At 47.2% G+C, this 17,500-nt stretch overlaps 1 protein-coding gene across 1 annotated transcript in view; it reads left to right on the top strand.

Moving 5' to 3' along the window:
* The window catches only part of dab1a (DAB adaptor protein 1a), a 68,599-nt gene that overhangs the window by 35,479 nt on the left and 15,620 nt on the right, over positions 1–17,500 (top strand). The window contains exons 3-6 of the mRNA XM_084472571.1: positions 2,856–2,995; positions 5,013–5,111; positions 10,778–10,909; positions 17,330–17,449. Of these exons, the coding sequence (XP_084328697.1) occupies positions 2,856–2,995; positions 5,013–5,111; positions 10,778–10,909; positions 17,330–17,449 (491 nt within the window). The remainder of the gene's footprint in view (positions 1–2,855; positions 2,996–5,012; positions 5,112–10,777; positions 10,910–17,329; positions 17,450–17,500) is intronic.

Genomic DNA, 17,500 nt, shown 5'->3' with positions numbered 1-17,500 from the left:
GAGAAATACCTCCCGCTCAGGTACACACACGCGTCATAACAAGAAGAGCAACATACAGATACAGTACACACACACACACACACACGCACACAACATGGTGGCTGCTGTGTTAAAGTTGTAGAATGTGTGTGTGTGTTTGTGTTTTCCATGCGTTTCCTCAGCACAGAGGCAGTGGCCACGCTTGTCATGTGAAGACACAATCTCTGTGGAAGAACAGGGTCCTGCATGGGTGGTGATGAGTGATGGAGGTGTTGGTGTGGAATGGGATGGTCATTGTGCAATGCACGTGTGTGTGTGTGTGTGTGTGTTAGTCTGTGTGTGTGTGTGTGTGCGTAAATGCTGCTTGCTATGACGCCGACTTGCTGGATGTTTAACTAAGGCGATATTTGGATCTCTTCAAAGGCGCGGGTGGCAGCGGATTAATCACTTAGTCTCTTCTCATCGAGCTGCGGGGCGAGACAGCCGAATCTCCCCCACCCTTCCCCCTCTCCAGAAATCAGGGCAGATGCTGCCGCTGTTCTTCATCCTCTCGAGTCCCCCGTGGTGTCTGGAGTGCCCCCCCCCTCCAGCCCCGATTCCACCCTTCAAACCCAGAAAAAAAATCCTAAAAAAATAAGACCCAGAAAGCGTCATTTGACCATTTAAAAGCAGCAAGCTGGGCATCGCCTGGTCTCTGGCTGACAGCCCATGTCTCTCAGACAGAGAGAGATGGTGAAGCTACGTCTCTGTGCGTGTGGATCCCCCCCCCGGCCCCTCCCAGTGTGGATACGAGAAGCTCCTTGCAGGGGCACGGCTCCCTGCATTAACCTCTGCACTGAGACGCTGCTCATCCCAGAGTCTGGAGCGGGTAGTGGCATCCTGATACGTGCCGCCGGTGCCTACGCACAGATTTCAAAGAGAGCGGGAGAGCGGAGGGTCAAACAGATAACGTGATTCTCTATCCGTCTATCTCCGCCAGCCCAGCTCTGTGTTTTTGTGTATTTGAATGACTCTCTGACTCAATGACTCACTGACTGGTAAAATGATGTCTTACCTCTGTATCCCTGTGTAGATTTGATTCAGGCCGGATGGAGAGTAATTTAATTAAATGTGTTTGTGTCTGGTGCACCAAGACACAGTGCAGTGGGAGGTGGCAGATATGTGTGTATGTGTGTGTGTTGACAAATGGCCTTCAAAAGTGCATTTAACACTGTGATCTCGCTCAGGGCCTCCTGTGGTTCAGTACTGCCATGCTGGACTACTAGAGGGACACTGTGGGTCTATGTGTGTGTGTGTGTGTGTGAGTGCTCTGGTGTGTATATATGTGTATATGTGTATGCACACATTCCATGTGTGTGTGTGTGTGTGTGTTTTGGGAAAAAAAAAAATTGCCAAAGGAGGAGCGCAACTTCATCATTCCCAGGCGTGACCTTCCGGGATGGGGGCTGTCGCCGCGCCGCTAACTAATGCTTCCATACATCATGCGAATGCGCTGTGTTCCCATCGTTCCCCCCGCCACTCCGCCACCAGCCACCCCTCGGCTCGCTCTGGCGCTGACCTGGCGTCGACGAGCAAGTCGCCGGTGTGCGCTCACACCACGCCCTGCGCGCCGAATCAGAGAGATCTGTTGGTGTAACAACGCCCGCTGCACGTCAGCGCTGCTGCTGCTGCTGCTGCCGCTGCCGCCGCCGCTGATGGAGGGGGCTGTCGTCAGTATTCAAATGTTTCCTCCGCGTGGCCGCTCGTAGCCGCGGGGCCCGTTTACTGCGGGTCGCAGAAGGGAAGGCTGCGACTGAGGGGTTGAGGGCAAGGGGTGAAGGTAGCGTGACGGAGAGATAGAGAGACGGGGAAGGGACGGGAAGGACGTGAGATGAGTGGATCAGCGATTATGGGGTTTTCTCCATTCCCGCTGCCGTGTGTGTTGTGTTTGGTTTGTGAGTCTTCCTCAAATAGTGCAAAATCAGCACCACCAACACACACACACACACACACACACACAAATACACAGTGTGCACATTATGTTGTCAATCTCACACACAATTGGAACTGAGCGATAGAGGAGATACGATCAGAATTGTCCCCCCAAGTGTTATTTACCAGGCTTTCTAATCCCATACAACTCCAATCGATTGACACATCTGACACTAATGACCGCGGCCATTGATACCGCCCAACTGCACTCCACCACACCACCACCAACACGCCACCACCGCCACACCACCACCGCTACACCACCAACGCTACCACACCACCACCGCCACCACACCACCACCACCGCCGCCCAGCACACCACCACCGCCAAACCACCGCCATCGCCACACCCCTAGCACCTCCACACCACCACCACCACACCACCACCACCACACCACCATCACCACCACCACACCACCACCACCACCACCACACCACCACCACACCACCACCACACCACCACACCACCACCATCACCACCACCACACCACCATCACCACCACCACACCACCACCGCCAACACACCCCCACCACCATAACAGCACACAAAAAAAGGATGTAACATAACATAACAACATGTGACTAATTTGACCCTCTGTGGGGTATGAAGAGAGTTGTGTTCAGATCAGTGGTCTGAATCATGGTCTCCCCTTGAGACGGATTGTCTTCAGGTAATGTGCCCGCCCCCCGCGCAGGATGGAGGTCCTTGAGTCGAGGATGCAGACCGCAAAGATGTCTACCACCCTTGAAGTCACCCCAGAGAGTTGATCTTTGGGTGCTCTTTCTCTCTCTCTCTCTCTCTCTCTCTCTCACACTCTCTGGCTTCCTCTCCTGACTCCTTTGTCCTGTCTCCTTTGGTGTGTGTGTGTGTGTGTGTGTGTGTGTGTGTGCGTGTGTGTCTTCAGGGCAGGATCGTAGCGAGGCAGCGCTCATCAGGCGCTTTAAGGGTGATGGCGTCCGCTACAAGGCCAAGCTCATCGGCCTGGACGAGGTCACTGCCGCCCGCGGAGACAAACTCTGTCAGGACTCAATGATGAAGCTCAAGGTGAGGTCACTCTCTCGCTCCCTCTACCTCTCTCCAACTCTCTCTCAAACTCTTTCCCTCTCACTCGCTCTCTTTCTGTCTCACTCTGTTGCCCAAAGTCAAAAACGTTATTCTCATTCTCAAAAGTGTCGGAACAACTGTTAATATTTATTTATTTTGCCTTTTATTTGAGCAGGTTTGATGAATTTTTCAAGAGAGACCTGGCCAAGAAATGCAGCAATACATTGCGTTACAACATTAAAACACAACAGACAACACCACAAATGAATAGTACATCTAGTACAGGTATTAGTTAAACATTATAAATAATTGGTTGGTGTTTTCTGTGATTCTTCCACTAAATCTAGATGCTATTCCAAGCACAAGCAAGCAACAAGCAGTATATAATTAGCTTAATTAACTCTCCAACCAAGATGGACAGACGAGATGGAAAGTTTAGTTTTGTTCTTTCTGCGTGTGTTTTATGAATGTTTTCTGTCTAGCGTTATTGATTTCTAGCATGACTCGTGCAGCACAAACTGACTGACGAATCATAAATATGAGTTTTTTTGTTTTTTTTGAGAAATCTACATTAGGAATGAAAATAGAGCAATAAAAATGTCACACTTGTGATGGCCTGCAAACAGGGTACCAGAGATCTACTCAGATATTAATCTAGACGGTTTTTATTTAACCATTCATTCATTCAGCATTTCAGTGCAGTAGCACATAAATACAATTATTCATAATGACAGAAATATTCAGAAATATTGATTGCGTAAATATCAGGTCAATGTTTTTGTTTTGTAAATTAAACACCATCCGCATGCTTTATCAATCCAAATATTTATTTCCTATTACCTTTAAATAAGCTTATGATTTTGCTGCATGAGCTAATACCACTGTTGGTTAGCAATGAACATAACAACACATTTCACCATACTAATACAGGTCAAGATTCAAATTAGAGCCGCACTGCACTCCTTTAGTATATGTGTAAGACAAACCATCATGTATCAGTGCATAACATACTCATTTAAGCATCCATATTTGTCTCAAAGCACCAGTAGCTCTCAAACTATATATGTATAACAGTAACTTATTCATATTCATGAGCCGTACAGTCTGAGCTGATCTGACTGAGTCAGGCTATCCTTAGTATGTATACACAGAGCTGTGAATTTAGAGGCAACTTAAAGGGAATAGCACTGGGTATGTTTCTGTATTGTTTGTTGTTTAAAATTGTTTTTTTAATATATATCCACTGTAATAATATGTAATAAACAGTTTGAGCATGATAAGATCAAAACAGTTGTACACAAATATTGTTTATATTGAATAGCAATGTGGGTGAATAAATATCCACGAGAGGCGGCAGGGCTCTCGTTTTCCTGTCGGCTATCCGTCGGCGGGGAAAGGAATGCGAGCAGGCTCTCAGGTCTGGCTGGGGAGGAAACTCTGATAGGGTGGAGGAGGAGCGGAGACGAAAAACAACAGACAGCTCATTGATCAAAAGACCGGGCCGCTCCTCTTCTACCCAGACAGGATATTCATCACTTCTCTTCTCCTCTAATCTCTCGTCCTCCCGCTTCCATCCGCCCATACCACAACCACCACCGACCCCACCACCACCACCCCCACCACTATCACCACCACAACCACCACTCCCACCACCACCACTACCACCACCACCACTACCACGCCTTCCTCTGTACCTTTCCACCTCCCTGGTCTTCACCTTTTGTCATTCCCTAGGCCCATGAAGGAGATGTGTCCTTCACCTAACCAGATAGATAGATAGATAATTGATGGATTGGCAGGCTGGCTGTCTGGCTGGATGACTCGATGTGATAGGTAGTAAGTCGGCCCATCGGTCAGCGGATAGATAGGTAGGGAGGTATGTAATTATCTAATTAGGCTGGCCGTTCGGGTAAGTAGGTAGATGGGTAGGTAGGCAGGCAAGTGGGTCTGTTGGTCAGTCCTAATCCTCTTATAATGTGTATACTGTGTATAATGTGTGTATTTAATGACTCTGCAGGGTATGGCCGCGGGCGGGCGCTCTAAAGGAGAACACAAGCTGAAGGTCTTCCTCACCGTCTCCTTTGGCGGCATCAAGATCTACGATGAGAAATCAGGGGTATGTGTAGCCGCCTCTGTCTGTGTGTGTGTGTGTGTGTGTGTGTGTGTGTGTGTGTGTGTGTGTGTGTGTGTGTGTGTGTGTGTGTGTGTGTGTGTGTGTGTGTGTGTGTGTGTGTGTGTGTGTGTGCATGAGCCGGCGTGTTGTTTGTGGTTTCTTTCCGTGGATGAGGTCTCTCCGGATGCGGGACAGGGCCCAGGGGACGCAGGAATTAGGCGAGGTCTAATTGAAACCCTGACAACATGGCCACGTCCCTATTGTCTCCTGCGCTCCAAAGCCGAGACAGCACAACATTTGTCTTACATTATGCTCTAGGATTACGCTGCCTCTTCTTCCTCTGCCTCTTCTGTCCTACACACTACGCTGGCTCTTTGGCTGACGGATTTCACCCCAGCTTTCCCATCTGTCTGCTTTTGTTGTTCCCCCTTCATCTTTTCATTTACTGTCTCCTCAAAATGCTCTCTCTGTCTCTCTTTCTCCATCCCTCGCTCTGATTCTCTCTCTCTCTCTGTCTCACCATCCCTCTCTCTCTTCCTCTCTCTGTCTCTCTCTCTGTCTCCCTTGCTCTTTTTCCCTCTCTCTCTGTCTCGCTCTCTTCATCCATCCTGCTTCCTCTCTCTCTCTCTCTCTCTCTCTCTCTCTCTCTCTCTCTCTCTCTCTCTCTCTCTCCTCCGTCTCTCTTGCTCTCCTTCCCTATCTCTCTCTGTATCTCTCTCTCCCTGTCTGTCTGTCTTCTGGTCTTCTTTCATCCTCCTCCCTTCAGCAGAAAAAGCAGCCTACTGCAGGCAGCACCTTCTGGGAGAAACAAAGATCTTGCTACACAGGGAAGTGGGGCCGGGACTTTGTGTCATGGTCCCGTGTCAATGAGCTGTTGTTTAGTGGCCCAACCGACCCTAGTGGGCCCCGGCTCCCCCAAGCATCGTCGTCGATGAGCGTGTAACGATTGAGTGGATTAGTGGATGGATTTGCTCATCGGAAATATGGCTCATTCTGTTATAGTTTCATTCTATGATTCAAGTTTACATGTAGTGATTTATGTTGCCCATGTCTCACACCTACAATAACCATTGATGTACGAAGAAGATTATGAAGATGTTTATGGTGATATGTTGAACTGGCAAGAGAACAGGATTAATGAAGAGGAAGACATTTGGACAGCGACGAGTTGAAGGGTTGAGGGCTGTGGGCGGGGCCGCCGCCCCTGAGCCCGGGCCCTCCGCCGTGTCACAGGGGGCCCCTCCCATGCTCAATGGGCCCCCCCTCGACAATGAGCGAGCGAAGAATAAATTGCGTATATTGAGTGGTACTCGAATCGCTAGACATAGCCAACTTCAAAGTTAATGAAGGAGTCGACGTGCACGTTTATATACCCGTGATATTAAGTATACCACTTTATCATGGTGGGAGTCAAATCGAGAAAAAGAAAATCTGTGAGATGAAATCCCTGAAACAATTTTGAAAAGGAATAAATTAGTGACTTTTTATGTTAATCTATGTTGTTGCTTCACGTATTAAATCAAATAAATTCATATGATACCCAAATGCATGATGGGTACCATATCTGCTCCTTGAACGTCATCTGCTCCTTCACTCTCAATTGACCACATGGCCAATCATTGGCCATATTGTCAATTGAGAGTGAACGAGCAAGGAAGATTGAAATCACGCACATTGTCAATGACTTTGCTGAACGCAAGGTGCGTCAAATGCCTTTTCAATAAAATTGCGATGAATAGGTAAGTTTAAGCCTGTATACATATTAGGTTGCAAAATGGCATTTTGACTTTTCCTCAAACTCAAACTACCAACATTATCAACACAAAATATATAGGCTAGAGTATAGATTATAAAAGGAAAAAAATATATATACGGTAAAATAAATAAAATAAAACAGTTAAGGCTTATTATATTATGCCCCAGCCAGGCCTTCTAATCTGTTTGTTTATAATTTGTCCATATCCATACATTCTTAGAACTTCTGATCTCTTAAAACTAATAGGTTAAATATTTTTGTTGGACTAGCCTACTATAGGCCTATATTTCAGATGTGGTTCAGTATTGTGTATGTGGCTTTATTTTGTTGGAATCTTTGTAATATATCTTTATAGTTTAGCCTAACCCAGCCACTTAAGGGGGCAAGCCAGACAGGCAGACAGACGGACAGATGGACAACAGTGACCTAAGCACTAGTGTGGCTACAGATGAGAAAGAGTGAGACTGAGCGAAGGCCATACAGTGACTGACTAAGCAGAGTGCGAGTGGTAAGTACCGAGCATATGCACATATGTCACAGTAAAGCTCTCTGCAGGGGGACCTTGGCCTCTGCCTCAACACATTAATATGACTCGCACAGATCTGGTGTCCGCACTATTAGCCCTACATCCACCACTAATGAGGAGGGAGCCAGAGAGAGGGGACGAGAGAGAGAGAGAGAGAGAGAGAGAGAGAGAAGGAGAGAAGACGAGAGAGGGGGGGAATGTATGTGCCAAGGTTCAGAGATCTTGACAGTTTCATTCCTCCCCTGCGCATCACTCACCGGGATGGATGGGTGGATGGATGGGTGGACGGATGGGTGAACGGATGGGTGGATGAGCGATGGGACAGATGGAAGGATGGCCTCTCTCAGAGCCAGGAGGGAAGGTCATAGAGGGATGGAGGGATGTACACCTCGGAATGGAGGAGAGGAGGAGAGAGACATTCATCTCGTAGAGGGCATGCTTGTATGTTCTCTCCCTTGCTCTCCATCTACCTCTCTCTCTCTCTCTCTCTCTCTCTCTCTCTCTCTCTCTCTCTCTCTCTCTCTCTCTTGGACATAGTGTGTCAGACCCTCTCTCCCATCCTGTTGTCCCCTCTGTGGGTCTCCGGGGGGGGGACCTTTTAAAGCGTGAAGGTCTGTGCTGCTCCGCTCTCTGCTCCCAGGGACAAGCCCCCCCCCCCCACTATATATCTGTGGGTGGGCTACTGGGGCTCAGGGAGGGAGAGGATGGCTTACACTTGAAACCGTCGTGTTTTAAGCGTAATTATTGATGTGATGGGGATAAATTAGGATAGGGGAGGATGCCAAGTCGGTGTGTGAGGCTCAGGTGACAACAGCAGCATTCAGTTGGTCAGGGTAGGAGGCTGCAGGGTGACCTGCCACCATTTTAAGTTAATGGTAAGAAGTAGGGATTTAATTATTGTAATACAAAGGAGGAGATAAGTTATAGAAGACTAAATATGAATGTGTTCTGGCCGTAGGCGTGTGAGGCGGCCATTCAAGTTCTTTGCTGGCAAAAACCATGGAGATGCTCCATATAATGCAAATCCACACCCTTAAAATGGTTGTGTGTAAACCAATGGGGGACTTCGAAGACACTACATCCATTTTTATTGCAGTCGATGGAGGAGCAGCGGGGAAGTGTGTATGTGGGAATTTGTGTATGTGTTTATGTGTGTGTGTGTGTGTGTGTTTGTGTGTCTGTGGGAATGTGTACACATATTAATGTTCAATGTGTGTATGTATTTATTAGTGGATGTGATTTTGTGTGTGCGTGCGTGCGTGCATGCGTGTGTGTGTGCGTGTGTGCGCATGCGTGCGTGTGTGCATGTGCGCGTGTGCATGTGCATGTGCGTGCGTGTGGGCTCCTATGTTGTTATGTTAATTTGCCGCTGAGAGTGTATTCACTGCTGTAGCCCTTGATAGGAACTAATTAAAGCTGCAGGCTAACAGCTCCTCTCAGCCGGCTGCTGGTGCCTGGGGCAGGGACAGCATCCTGGGGCGCGGTGGCCATGCCCTGCCACCCAGAGGGGGGAGAAGAAAGGAAGAGGGAGAAAGGAGGAAGAGAGAAAGGAGGGGGGATAGAAAATGTCTCCTTGCTTCTCCTCCCATCTCCACTCCCTGCCTAGCAGGGGATGTCTCGGTTCGCCGGCCTCCAACCGCTGAAGGGCACACAGAACCTCAAAGATGTACTGACAGTGGGAGTGTGTGTTCCTTTTTTTAGTGTGTGGGACTGTGTGTGTGTGTGTGTGTGTGTGTGTGTGTGTGTGTGTGGGAGAGAGAGCTAGATAGATGGAAGAGAGAGAGTAAGAGAGAGAGAGAGAGAGAGAGAGAGAGAGAGAGAGAGAGAGAGAGAGAGAGAGAGAGAGAGAGAGAGAGAGAGAGAGAGAGAGAGAGAGAGAGAGAGTCAAGTGTTGCATACCAAAAGCACTTGACAAAAGAACAGGTCTCTCTGTGGTTTATAATGTCCAGACAGACACAGCTACCTGCTGCTGCCAGCGATAAAAGTGTGTGTGTGTGTGTGTGTGTGTGTGTAGTGACCTCTTCATCCCCCTCTGTGATCACCCCACCTTCTGCTATCAATTTTAGCCCTCTCCTCCCCTCTCCTCCCCTCTCCTCCCCCCGTCTAACCATCCTTATCCTACCCTTTGCCCACCCACTGAGAATAATTCAATAAACGCCTTAATGGAATAGAGAAAGTGAGAGAGAGAGAAGGAGAGTAAGACATTATGTGTGTATGTTTCTATTGGTAATCCCACCGTCTCCTAGATGCTTTTTATAGTTATAGTTTTAAGTCATTAAAGTGTTGGTGTAATTAAGTGTTGTGGTAGTTAATGACTGTAGGACAGAACAGTCCAACGTAGATTCACATGGAGGGTTTCCCTGTGTGTTACGGCTGTATTATGTGTGCAAAAGTCAAGACAGATATCTCATACAACCTATTAAGTGCTTCTGCGTATTCAGCCATGTGTTAATGTTTGTTTTGTGTGCGTGTGTGTGCGCAATTCCATGCATATGGTTCTACTTATATGCAACTACTTATATACTCATATGCATATGCAATGATCGCATTTGTATGTGATGCGTGTGCGTGGTTGTGTGTGTGTGTGTGTGTGTGTGTGTGTGTGTGTGTGTGTGTGTGTGTGCATTACTGTGCAATGCATATTAGTTACGTGTGTGTGTGTGTGTGTGTGTGTGTGTGTGTGTGTGTGAGAGAGAGGGCACAGATGAAGTGATCAAATGGACAGCCTGCTGGGCTGTGATTGTCACCGATCCGTGCTCGGGACCGGAGAAAACAGTGCCATCTGCCACGGGCACTGCCAGCTTGGCACCACACAGCCAGAATAAACTAGAGAGGGCAGGGGAGCTGGGAACAGTTTATTACAGGAAACAAGCCCTGTCTGTGTGTGTGTGTGTGTGTGTGTCTGTGTGTGTGTGTGTGCAATGCATTAATGCCTGTGTGTTTGTGTGTGTCTTAGGATTTGGCCTGGTGATGTTGTGTTGATTTCTGTTGATTTCTATAAGGGTGTTCAGGCAGCATTTGCTGGACTACTGCTCATTCCTAATTGTTAGGGCGATTGTATAATTGTTTGTGCTTCAGAGTGCAACCTTGTGATCAATGTCGAATACATTTGGCATCCTTTGGGAACCTCAATGAAAACAAATAAACATTGTAAATGACATTGAAATCTGGGCTCAGGGAAGAAAAAGGCTGACGAAAGTGCCGACGTCCGTGTGCTTCCCTGCTCCGTGGCGCTCGAGGAAACTGAGAGCTTCAGCTTATGGGGAGCTGGGGAGAACTGGCTGTGAAAAGAGATCTATGTCTTTGTGGTTTTTGCTGCTGTAACCTACATTTCCTTTCCCCCTTCCAACCCCTCGGATTAACGTGTCACCTCCTTCCCCCCCCCAGGTCCTCCAGCATCACCACGCGGTGCATGAGATCTCCTACATCGCCAAGGACATCACCGACCACCGAGCCTTCGGCTACGTCTGCGGGAAGGAAGGAAACCACCGCTTTGTGGCCATCAAGACCGCCCAGTCGGTGAGTGTGTGTATATGTGTGTGCGGGGGCGGGGGGGGGGGGGTGTTTGTGCGTGTGTGTTTGCACATAGGTGTGCCTGCTTTTATGGCGCCGAAATGTGTTTGTTGTGTGTGTGTGTGTGTGTGTGTGTGTGTGTGTGTATGGGTGTGTGATGTGTGTGCGTGTGTGTGGATGCTTGAGTGTATGCGTGTGTGTGTTTGCGTGTGTGTTTCCAGTCACCTGGAAACACAGGATAACGCAGGATAACGCAGGCTTTGCTTCAGTCTTCTCTCCTGAAGCATAGTGTTGTTGACATTTAGACAAGGACCCTCATGACCCTCCTGCCTACTGCCTCCTCTGTGACGGCTAGACATATACATATGTATATATTTTGTGTGTGTGTGTGTGTGTGTGTGCGACTGCGAGTGTGTGTGTGTGTGTTTGTCTGTGCAAGGAATGCACCTGAGGATGTCCAGGAATGGGATGTGTATTATTCATGTCTTTGTTTTTTGGTTTGTATGTGTGTGTTTGTGGTGTGTGTGTGTGTGTGTGTGTGTGTGTGTTAGGCCAGTCTGCTCTTGTCAAACTCCTATCCGGTAATCTGAGGTATCGAGTGTTTCTCCTGGGGCTTTGATGTCGTCTGCGTTGTTGTTGTTGTGACTGTGGGCCTGTTCGGTCCAGTGGGGACCAGCTGGGACTTTCCTGAGCCCTATTGATTTCCCATAGTGAGTCAATGAGGGCTTGAGTGTGTGACAGCTGCCCTAATGACACATCCATCCTCCCAGAGCCGAGATCACCACCATTGTCCCCCAGACTCAGATAAAACACACTGAGTATCCATCTCACCTCTGATCTCTCTGTCTGTACACCACCAGACTCACACACGTACAAATTCACATACACACACACGAACACGTACACATACACTCATACATGTACACACACAGACACACCCACATATATATATTCACACACACTCATACACACACACACACACACACACACACACACACGTACACAGACACACACAGATAAACAGCTTGGAGCATTTATCAATGGCATACTCTGGATTGTTTCTGATTAAATACAACCTTATGCTGATAGTGGCTGTGAGTCAGATAGGGAGAAAAATAAACGTTATTCAAAATAAACGACACAATCCAGTCACTCACACATATTCTGTGTGCATTTCTATGTGGGGTGCACATCCGTCAGCACATGACGCTAAATGTCATGTTCTGTGTAGAGATGTGTCTGACAAACCTACTTGACTTTCCCACAGTGTGGGTGGAGGGATTGGTGGAGGGGTGGGGGGTGCGGGGGTTGAGTGGGCGGCATGGACATCTGAGGCTGCGAGGCCTATTGAGGAGAAGGTGCCGACTTGGCCGTCCATCTGCATACAGCAGCTCAGGCTGTAATTGGACCAGAAGCACTTTGATGTGAATTAGCCGTGCAGCGCCTCCGTCTTCATAAAGGACTCAGGGTTTGCTTCTAACAGCTCAATTTAAGAACTGAGTTCTCAGAGTAATTGCTTTTTTTTCCACTCCTGATTGAGTTTTTTTTCTTTGTTTGTTTGGATAAATTCACAAGGCAAGAGTTTTGTTCTGGGAGTTTGTGTGGTAGGGGAACTGGAATTGCACCGATTACTTACGATACGATACGATACGATACAACTTTATTATTATTATTGATAACAACAACAACAATAAACCCGGTCATTATACACTTGCATGCACAACGAAAAGTGGGCCATCGACCAGTCCAACACATAAACACAACACACATGGGGTAGACAGGACCGGAAGACAGGGTGAGAGAAAAATACAGCAAGACATAAGGAGAGGGAGGAGAAAAAAAAGGCAACCCCCAGGCTATACTCCAGGGGGAGTACAGTATGGGAACAGGAAAAAAAACACCTCAGCACATAAGCACATAGTCACAACATGAGAACAAAAAACCTGCGACGGGGGGGGGGGGGGGGGGGGGGGGGGGTTAACCAGTACAGGCAAGCAGCCACCCGGTCCTATGCAGCCGTTAAGGCGCTGGACACAGGCCCGTCTTGTCGTACTGGGGGGGAAGTCAAAAGCGGCGAAGGCGTGGGATGGGGGTACCGCCTTCGCTGAGAGCCAAACGACTTCCTGAATGGTGGCTATGGATCATCATTCAATCCCTCCCAAGTTATTAAGAACAATTTTAAAGGAATGATAGGAGTACTATTACGTCATAATAAAAGGTTAGCTTGGTCACCAGCTTCTATATAGCTGAGCAGATTCCGCTACTTATTCTCAGATATCCCTCTCTTTTCATTCCCAAATATAATCTCCATAAAATATCATTAATATTTACAATTTTTATTAACATTGCTATTCACAAGGATGATGATGAGAGTGCATGATCCTGCCACATTTTTATTCGTCATGGAGATGTTGCGCTGAAAGGGAAACGGCTCATGAATAACATTTGGCTGTGAATATTATTATTTTTAACACACAAAGAGGATCTAAGGCTAGAACGTGAACAAAGACAACTAGAAGATGCGCTCTTTCTTCAAACTCTCCGGGAAATCGACAATCATGATGATGACAATGAGGGTGATGATGGAGGGGAGAGGAGGGGGGGGTGGTTGCCTCTGTGTCTGGTGTTTCCCAGGCGTTGTTGTGAGGCGCTCACGCAGGAGTCTCAGGGCAATTCAACAGCAAAGCAGCACGACTGTGCTGCGGCAAAGCCTTCCCCCTGTCTGCTGTGAACTTCAGCTGCACCCACCAGCGCTCCTAGTCAATAATTGATTAGAATTCGGAGGGAGTTGTTATCCCTGCTAGACTTCTGTCCTGTCACTGTTCTCCTGTCCTGCCACAGTGGCCCAAACAAGGGAACGTTTGTTGTTAAGGCGCCAGGGCGTCCTCACGGGGGAAGGTTATGCGAGATTGGACAGTACGCTTGTCCAGGCAGCATGTCTGACCGACAGGGGACATGGCGTACAACAGGATGCTGGGGCTGAAGGAGCAGGCCTTGGCTCTTGTGGTTGTGTGTGTGTGTGTGTGTGTGTGTGTGTGTGTGTGTGTGTGTGTGTGTGTGTGTGTGTGTGTGTGTGTGTGTGTGTGTGTGTGTGTGTGTGTGTGTGTGTGGGGGGGGGGGGGGGAGAGGTGGGGGGGGATTCCTGTGTGTGTATTGGGAAAAATACTCACAAATACTCACAATACTCACAATACTCAAAAACGTCCTCAAATATGTGCAAAATGATTATTTTGCTTTCATTTCCTGCTCTTCATGGCTAATTTGCAAACAATTTGACAACAATCTCAGACCTTGAAAACGTTGTATAAGCCGAGTGAATGGGTGTGTGTGCTAGTGTGCATGCGTGTGTGTCTGTGTGTGCGTGCGTACGTATGTAATTAATTAATTAATTAATTAATTAATTAATTGAATTTATATTGCGCTTTTCTAGACACTCAAAGCGCTTTACAGTGAAGGGGGGACCTCGCTAACCACCACCAATGTCTAGCACCCACTTGGATGATGCACGGCAGCCAATCGGCGCCAGAACGCTCATGTCTTGCAAAGACATACATACCTTTGCAGATTAAATTTTTTTTAAGAGATTCCTCCCTCTATCAGAGGAGATCCTCCCTGAAACGCAGTGTGGCTTCCGTCCTGCCCGTGGCACAACTGACATGATCTTCACAACCAGACAGCTACAAGAAAAATGCAAGGAACAAAAACAATCACTATACATGGCCTCCATAGATCTCACTAAAGTGTTCGACTCAACCGCCAGGCCCTCTGGACAATACTATCCAAGTGTGGGTGCCCTGAAAAGTATATCAGGATCCTGAGACTCCTCCATGACAACATGTCAGCAGCTGTCCTCGGCAATGGCGCTGAGACTGAACCTTTAAAGGTTGAAACTGGAGTCAAACAAGGCTGCGTTATTGGCCCCACCCTCTTCAGTCTTTATAGCAGCTGTCCTCCACCTCATTGGTAACAATCCACCCACCGGTGTCCAGTTTGTCTTCAGAACAGATGGAAAACTGTTCAACCTAAACAGATTTAAAAAATCTAAAGCTCTCACACAATGTTATTGTGGCCCACACAGAAGAAGATCTACAGGCCACACTCAATGCTTTTGCTAGGGCTTACAAACTCCTTGGACTGACCCTGAACATCAAAAAGACTCAGGTTCTCCACCAGCCCCCACCAGACACCTTCGCACCTCTGCCGACAATAACAATTGGAAATTAATGCCTTGAGAATGTGGACCACTTTCCATATCTGGGTTGCCACCTCTCTTCAAAAGCAGACATTGACAGTGAAATACAACACAGAATCTGCTGTACAAGTGGAGCTTTTGCAAAGCTCTGCCAAAGGGTCTTTGAGAATCCCAACCTGCTTGCTAGGACCAAGCTGCTTGTATATAAAGCAGTCATCTTACCCAAACCCCTCTATGCACATCAGCTGGGAAGAGAAGCGGACAAACATCAGCATCCTGGATGATGCAAACATACACAGCATCACCACCATTATCACAAAGCACCAGCTGCGATGGACAGGCCACGTCATACGAATGCCTGATACTCGCCTCCCAAAGCAGGTCCTCTACTCTCAGCTTTCATTTGGCCATCGTGCACCTGGAGGCCAGAAAAAGCACTACAAGGACAACGTTAGGACAAACCTCAAAAAATTCAGCATTAACAGTTTAAACTGGGAGGACACTGCACGACAGATCCACCTGGAGAAACTGCCTGCAAGAAGGTGCCACTTTCCATGAGGACCAACTCCGACAGGCTGCAAAACTCAAGCAGCAGCAAAGGAAGGAGAGGTTCACCACCAAACAGGCCCCCCCCATACCCTACCCCTGGCACCTCATATCCATGCCCACACTGCAATAAAGTATGTGGCTCCAGAATTGGCCTCTTTAGCCATTTGAGGATCAACAAGAAGGATACCCCAGGAGGACCATCATACTTAACTTTGAGTGATCGCCGATGGTCTGTGTGTGTGTGTGTGTGTGTGTGTGTGACTTGGGAGCAGGCACTAGCTTTCTGTGTGTGTGTGTGTGTGTGTTTGTGTGTGTGTGTGTGGGGGAGGGGGGAATTCCTGTGTGTGTGTTGTGAAAAATACTCACTTGTTGCAAAAACGTCCTCAAACATGTGCAAGATGATTATTTTGCTTTAATTTCCCGCTCTTGATGGCTCATTTGCGAACAATTTGACAACAATCTCAGACCTTGAAAACATTGTATAAGCCGAGTGAATGGGTGTGTGTGCTAGTGTGCATGTGTGTGTGTCTTTGTGTCAGGGCTGTCAAAATTGCTCAAGAATGACGTTTGAATATTCGCTCTAAAAAAACACATATATTCAAACTATTCAAATATCTATATTTGAGCATTATGTCAATGACGCGCATTACGTCAATAACAGACAATGACAAACTAACAGTCAATGACAAAGTAATACAACGAGACATAACTACTTGTATAGGTCATTTATTTAAGTTGACAACATATTACCTACACAAAAATAAGTTAATTAACTAATGGCCAAGACCGCAGACCTCTTGCTCGCTCACTCGCTCTCTTTTTCTCTCTCTCTCTCTCTCTCTCTCTCTCGCTCTCCCTCACTCTCTCTGCGCATACTGGTTTAAATAAACAACAACAATAAAGAAATGCTGAGTGCTGAGCAAGAGTTTTGTGCAAGCAATTTAAGGTCCTGACTCTTGTCCCAAATATGGCCCGCTTCATTCAGTGATTCAGTGAATCACTGAATGAAGCCGCTGCTGCTGCGGGTGTGTGTTTTTCCACATTTGAATATAAATTTTCACCTTCGAATGTTTTTAAAAACTATTCAAATGTATATTCAAATTTAGAATATTCGTTGACAGCCCTACTTTGTGTGTGTGCGTACCTATGTACACGTGTGGCTGCATGTGTGTGTGTCTTGCAAAGACACACACACCTTTTCAAATTCAGGGGGAACCGCAAACATTCTTTCTCGAGGGGACATATCCCCAATGTATTTAAAATAATCTGCTGTAACAGACACACAGCCATAAATAGTAGCTAAAAATATATAATAATCATCACTTTCACTTTTAGGCCATCACTAAACATATTTATCTATTTTAAAGAGCCCTTATCCACAAATGCAGCACCATTCATTCTCTGAAAATAAGCAAATCATATATGCAACGGTTCAGACCACTGAGCAGGATGCATAGGGGTGACATAAACAAAACTATGTGATGTGTTTTGTGTTTATTGGTGAAACATTTAAGAATTGAATACAACAAACTATTGAATATATATTTTCAAATACACCAATTTTGAAATGATTTATATTGAGGGGGGCAACTTCATGTTTTTCTGTATCCGGGATCTGCTCCACGGTGTCTAGATCTGAGTGGTGGAGTATTCATGGCCAGAGTGTTTCTGTCTTGTATGTCCAGGCAGAGCCGGTGATCCTGGATCTGCGGGACCTGTTCCAGCTCATCTACGAGATCAAACAGCGTGAGGAGATGGAGAAGAAGGCTCAGAAAGACAAGCAGTGTGAACAGGCTGTCTATCAGGTACACACACACACACACACACACTCACATATACACACGCACACACGCACG

The sequence above is a fragment of the Micromesistius poutassou genome (assembly GCF_964030765.1).
Source record: "Micromesistius poutassou genome assembly, chromosome: 9".
NCBI classification, from domain to species: domain Eukaryota; kingdom Metazoa; phylum Chordata; class Actinopteri; order Gadiformes; family Gadidae; genus Micromesistius; species Micromesistius poutassou.
The sequence above is the reverse complement of the archived record's forward strand: the minus strand, read 5'-3'. Positions and strand labels throughout refer to the sequence as shown.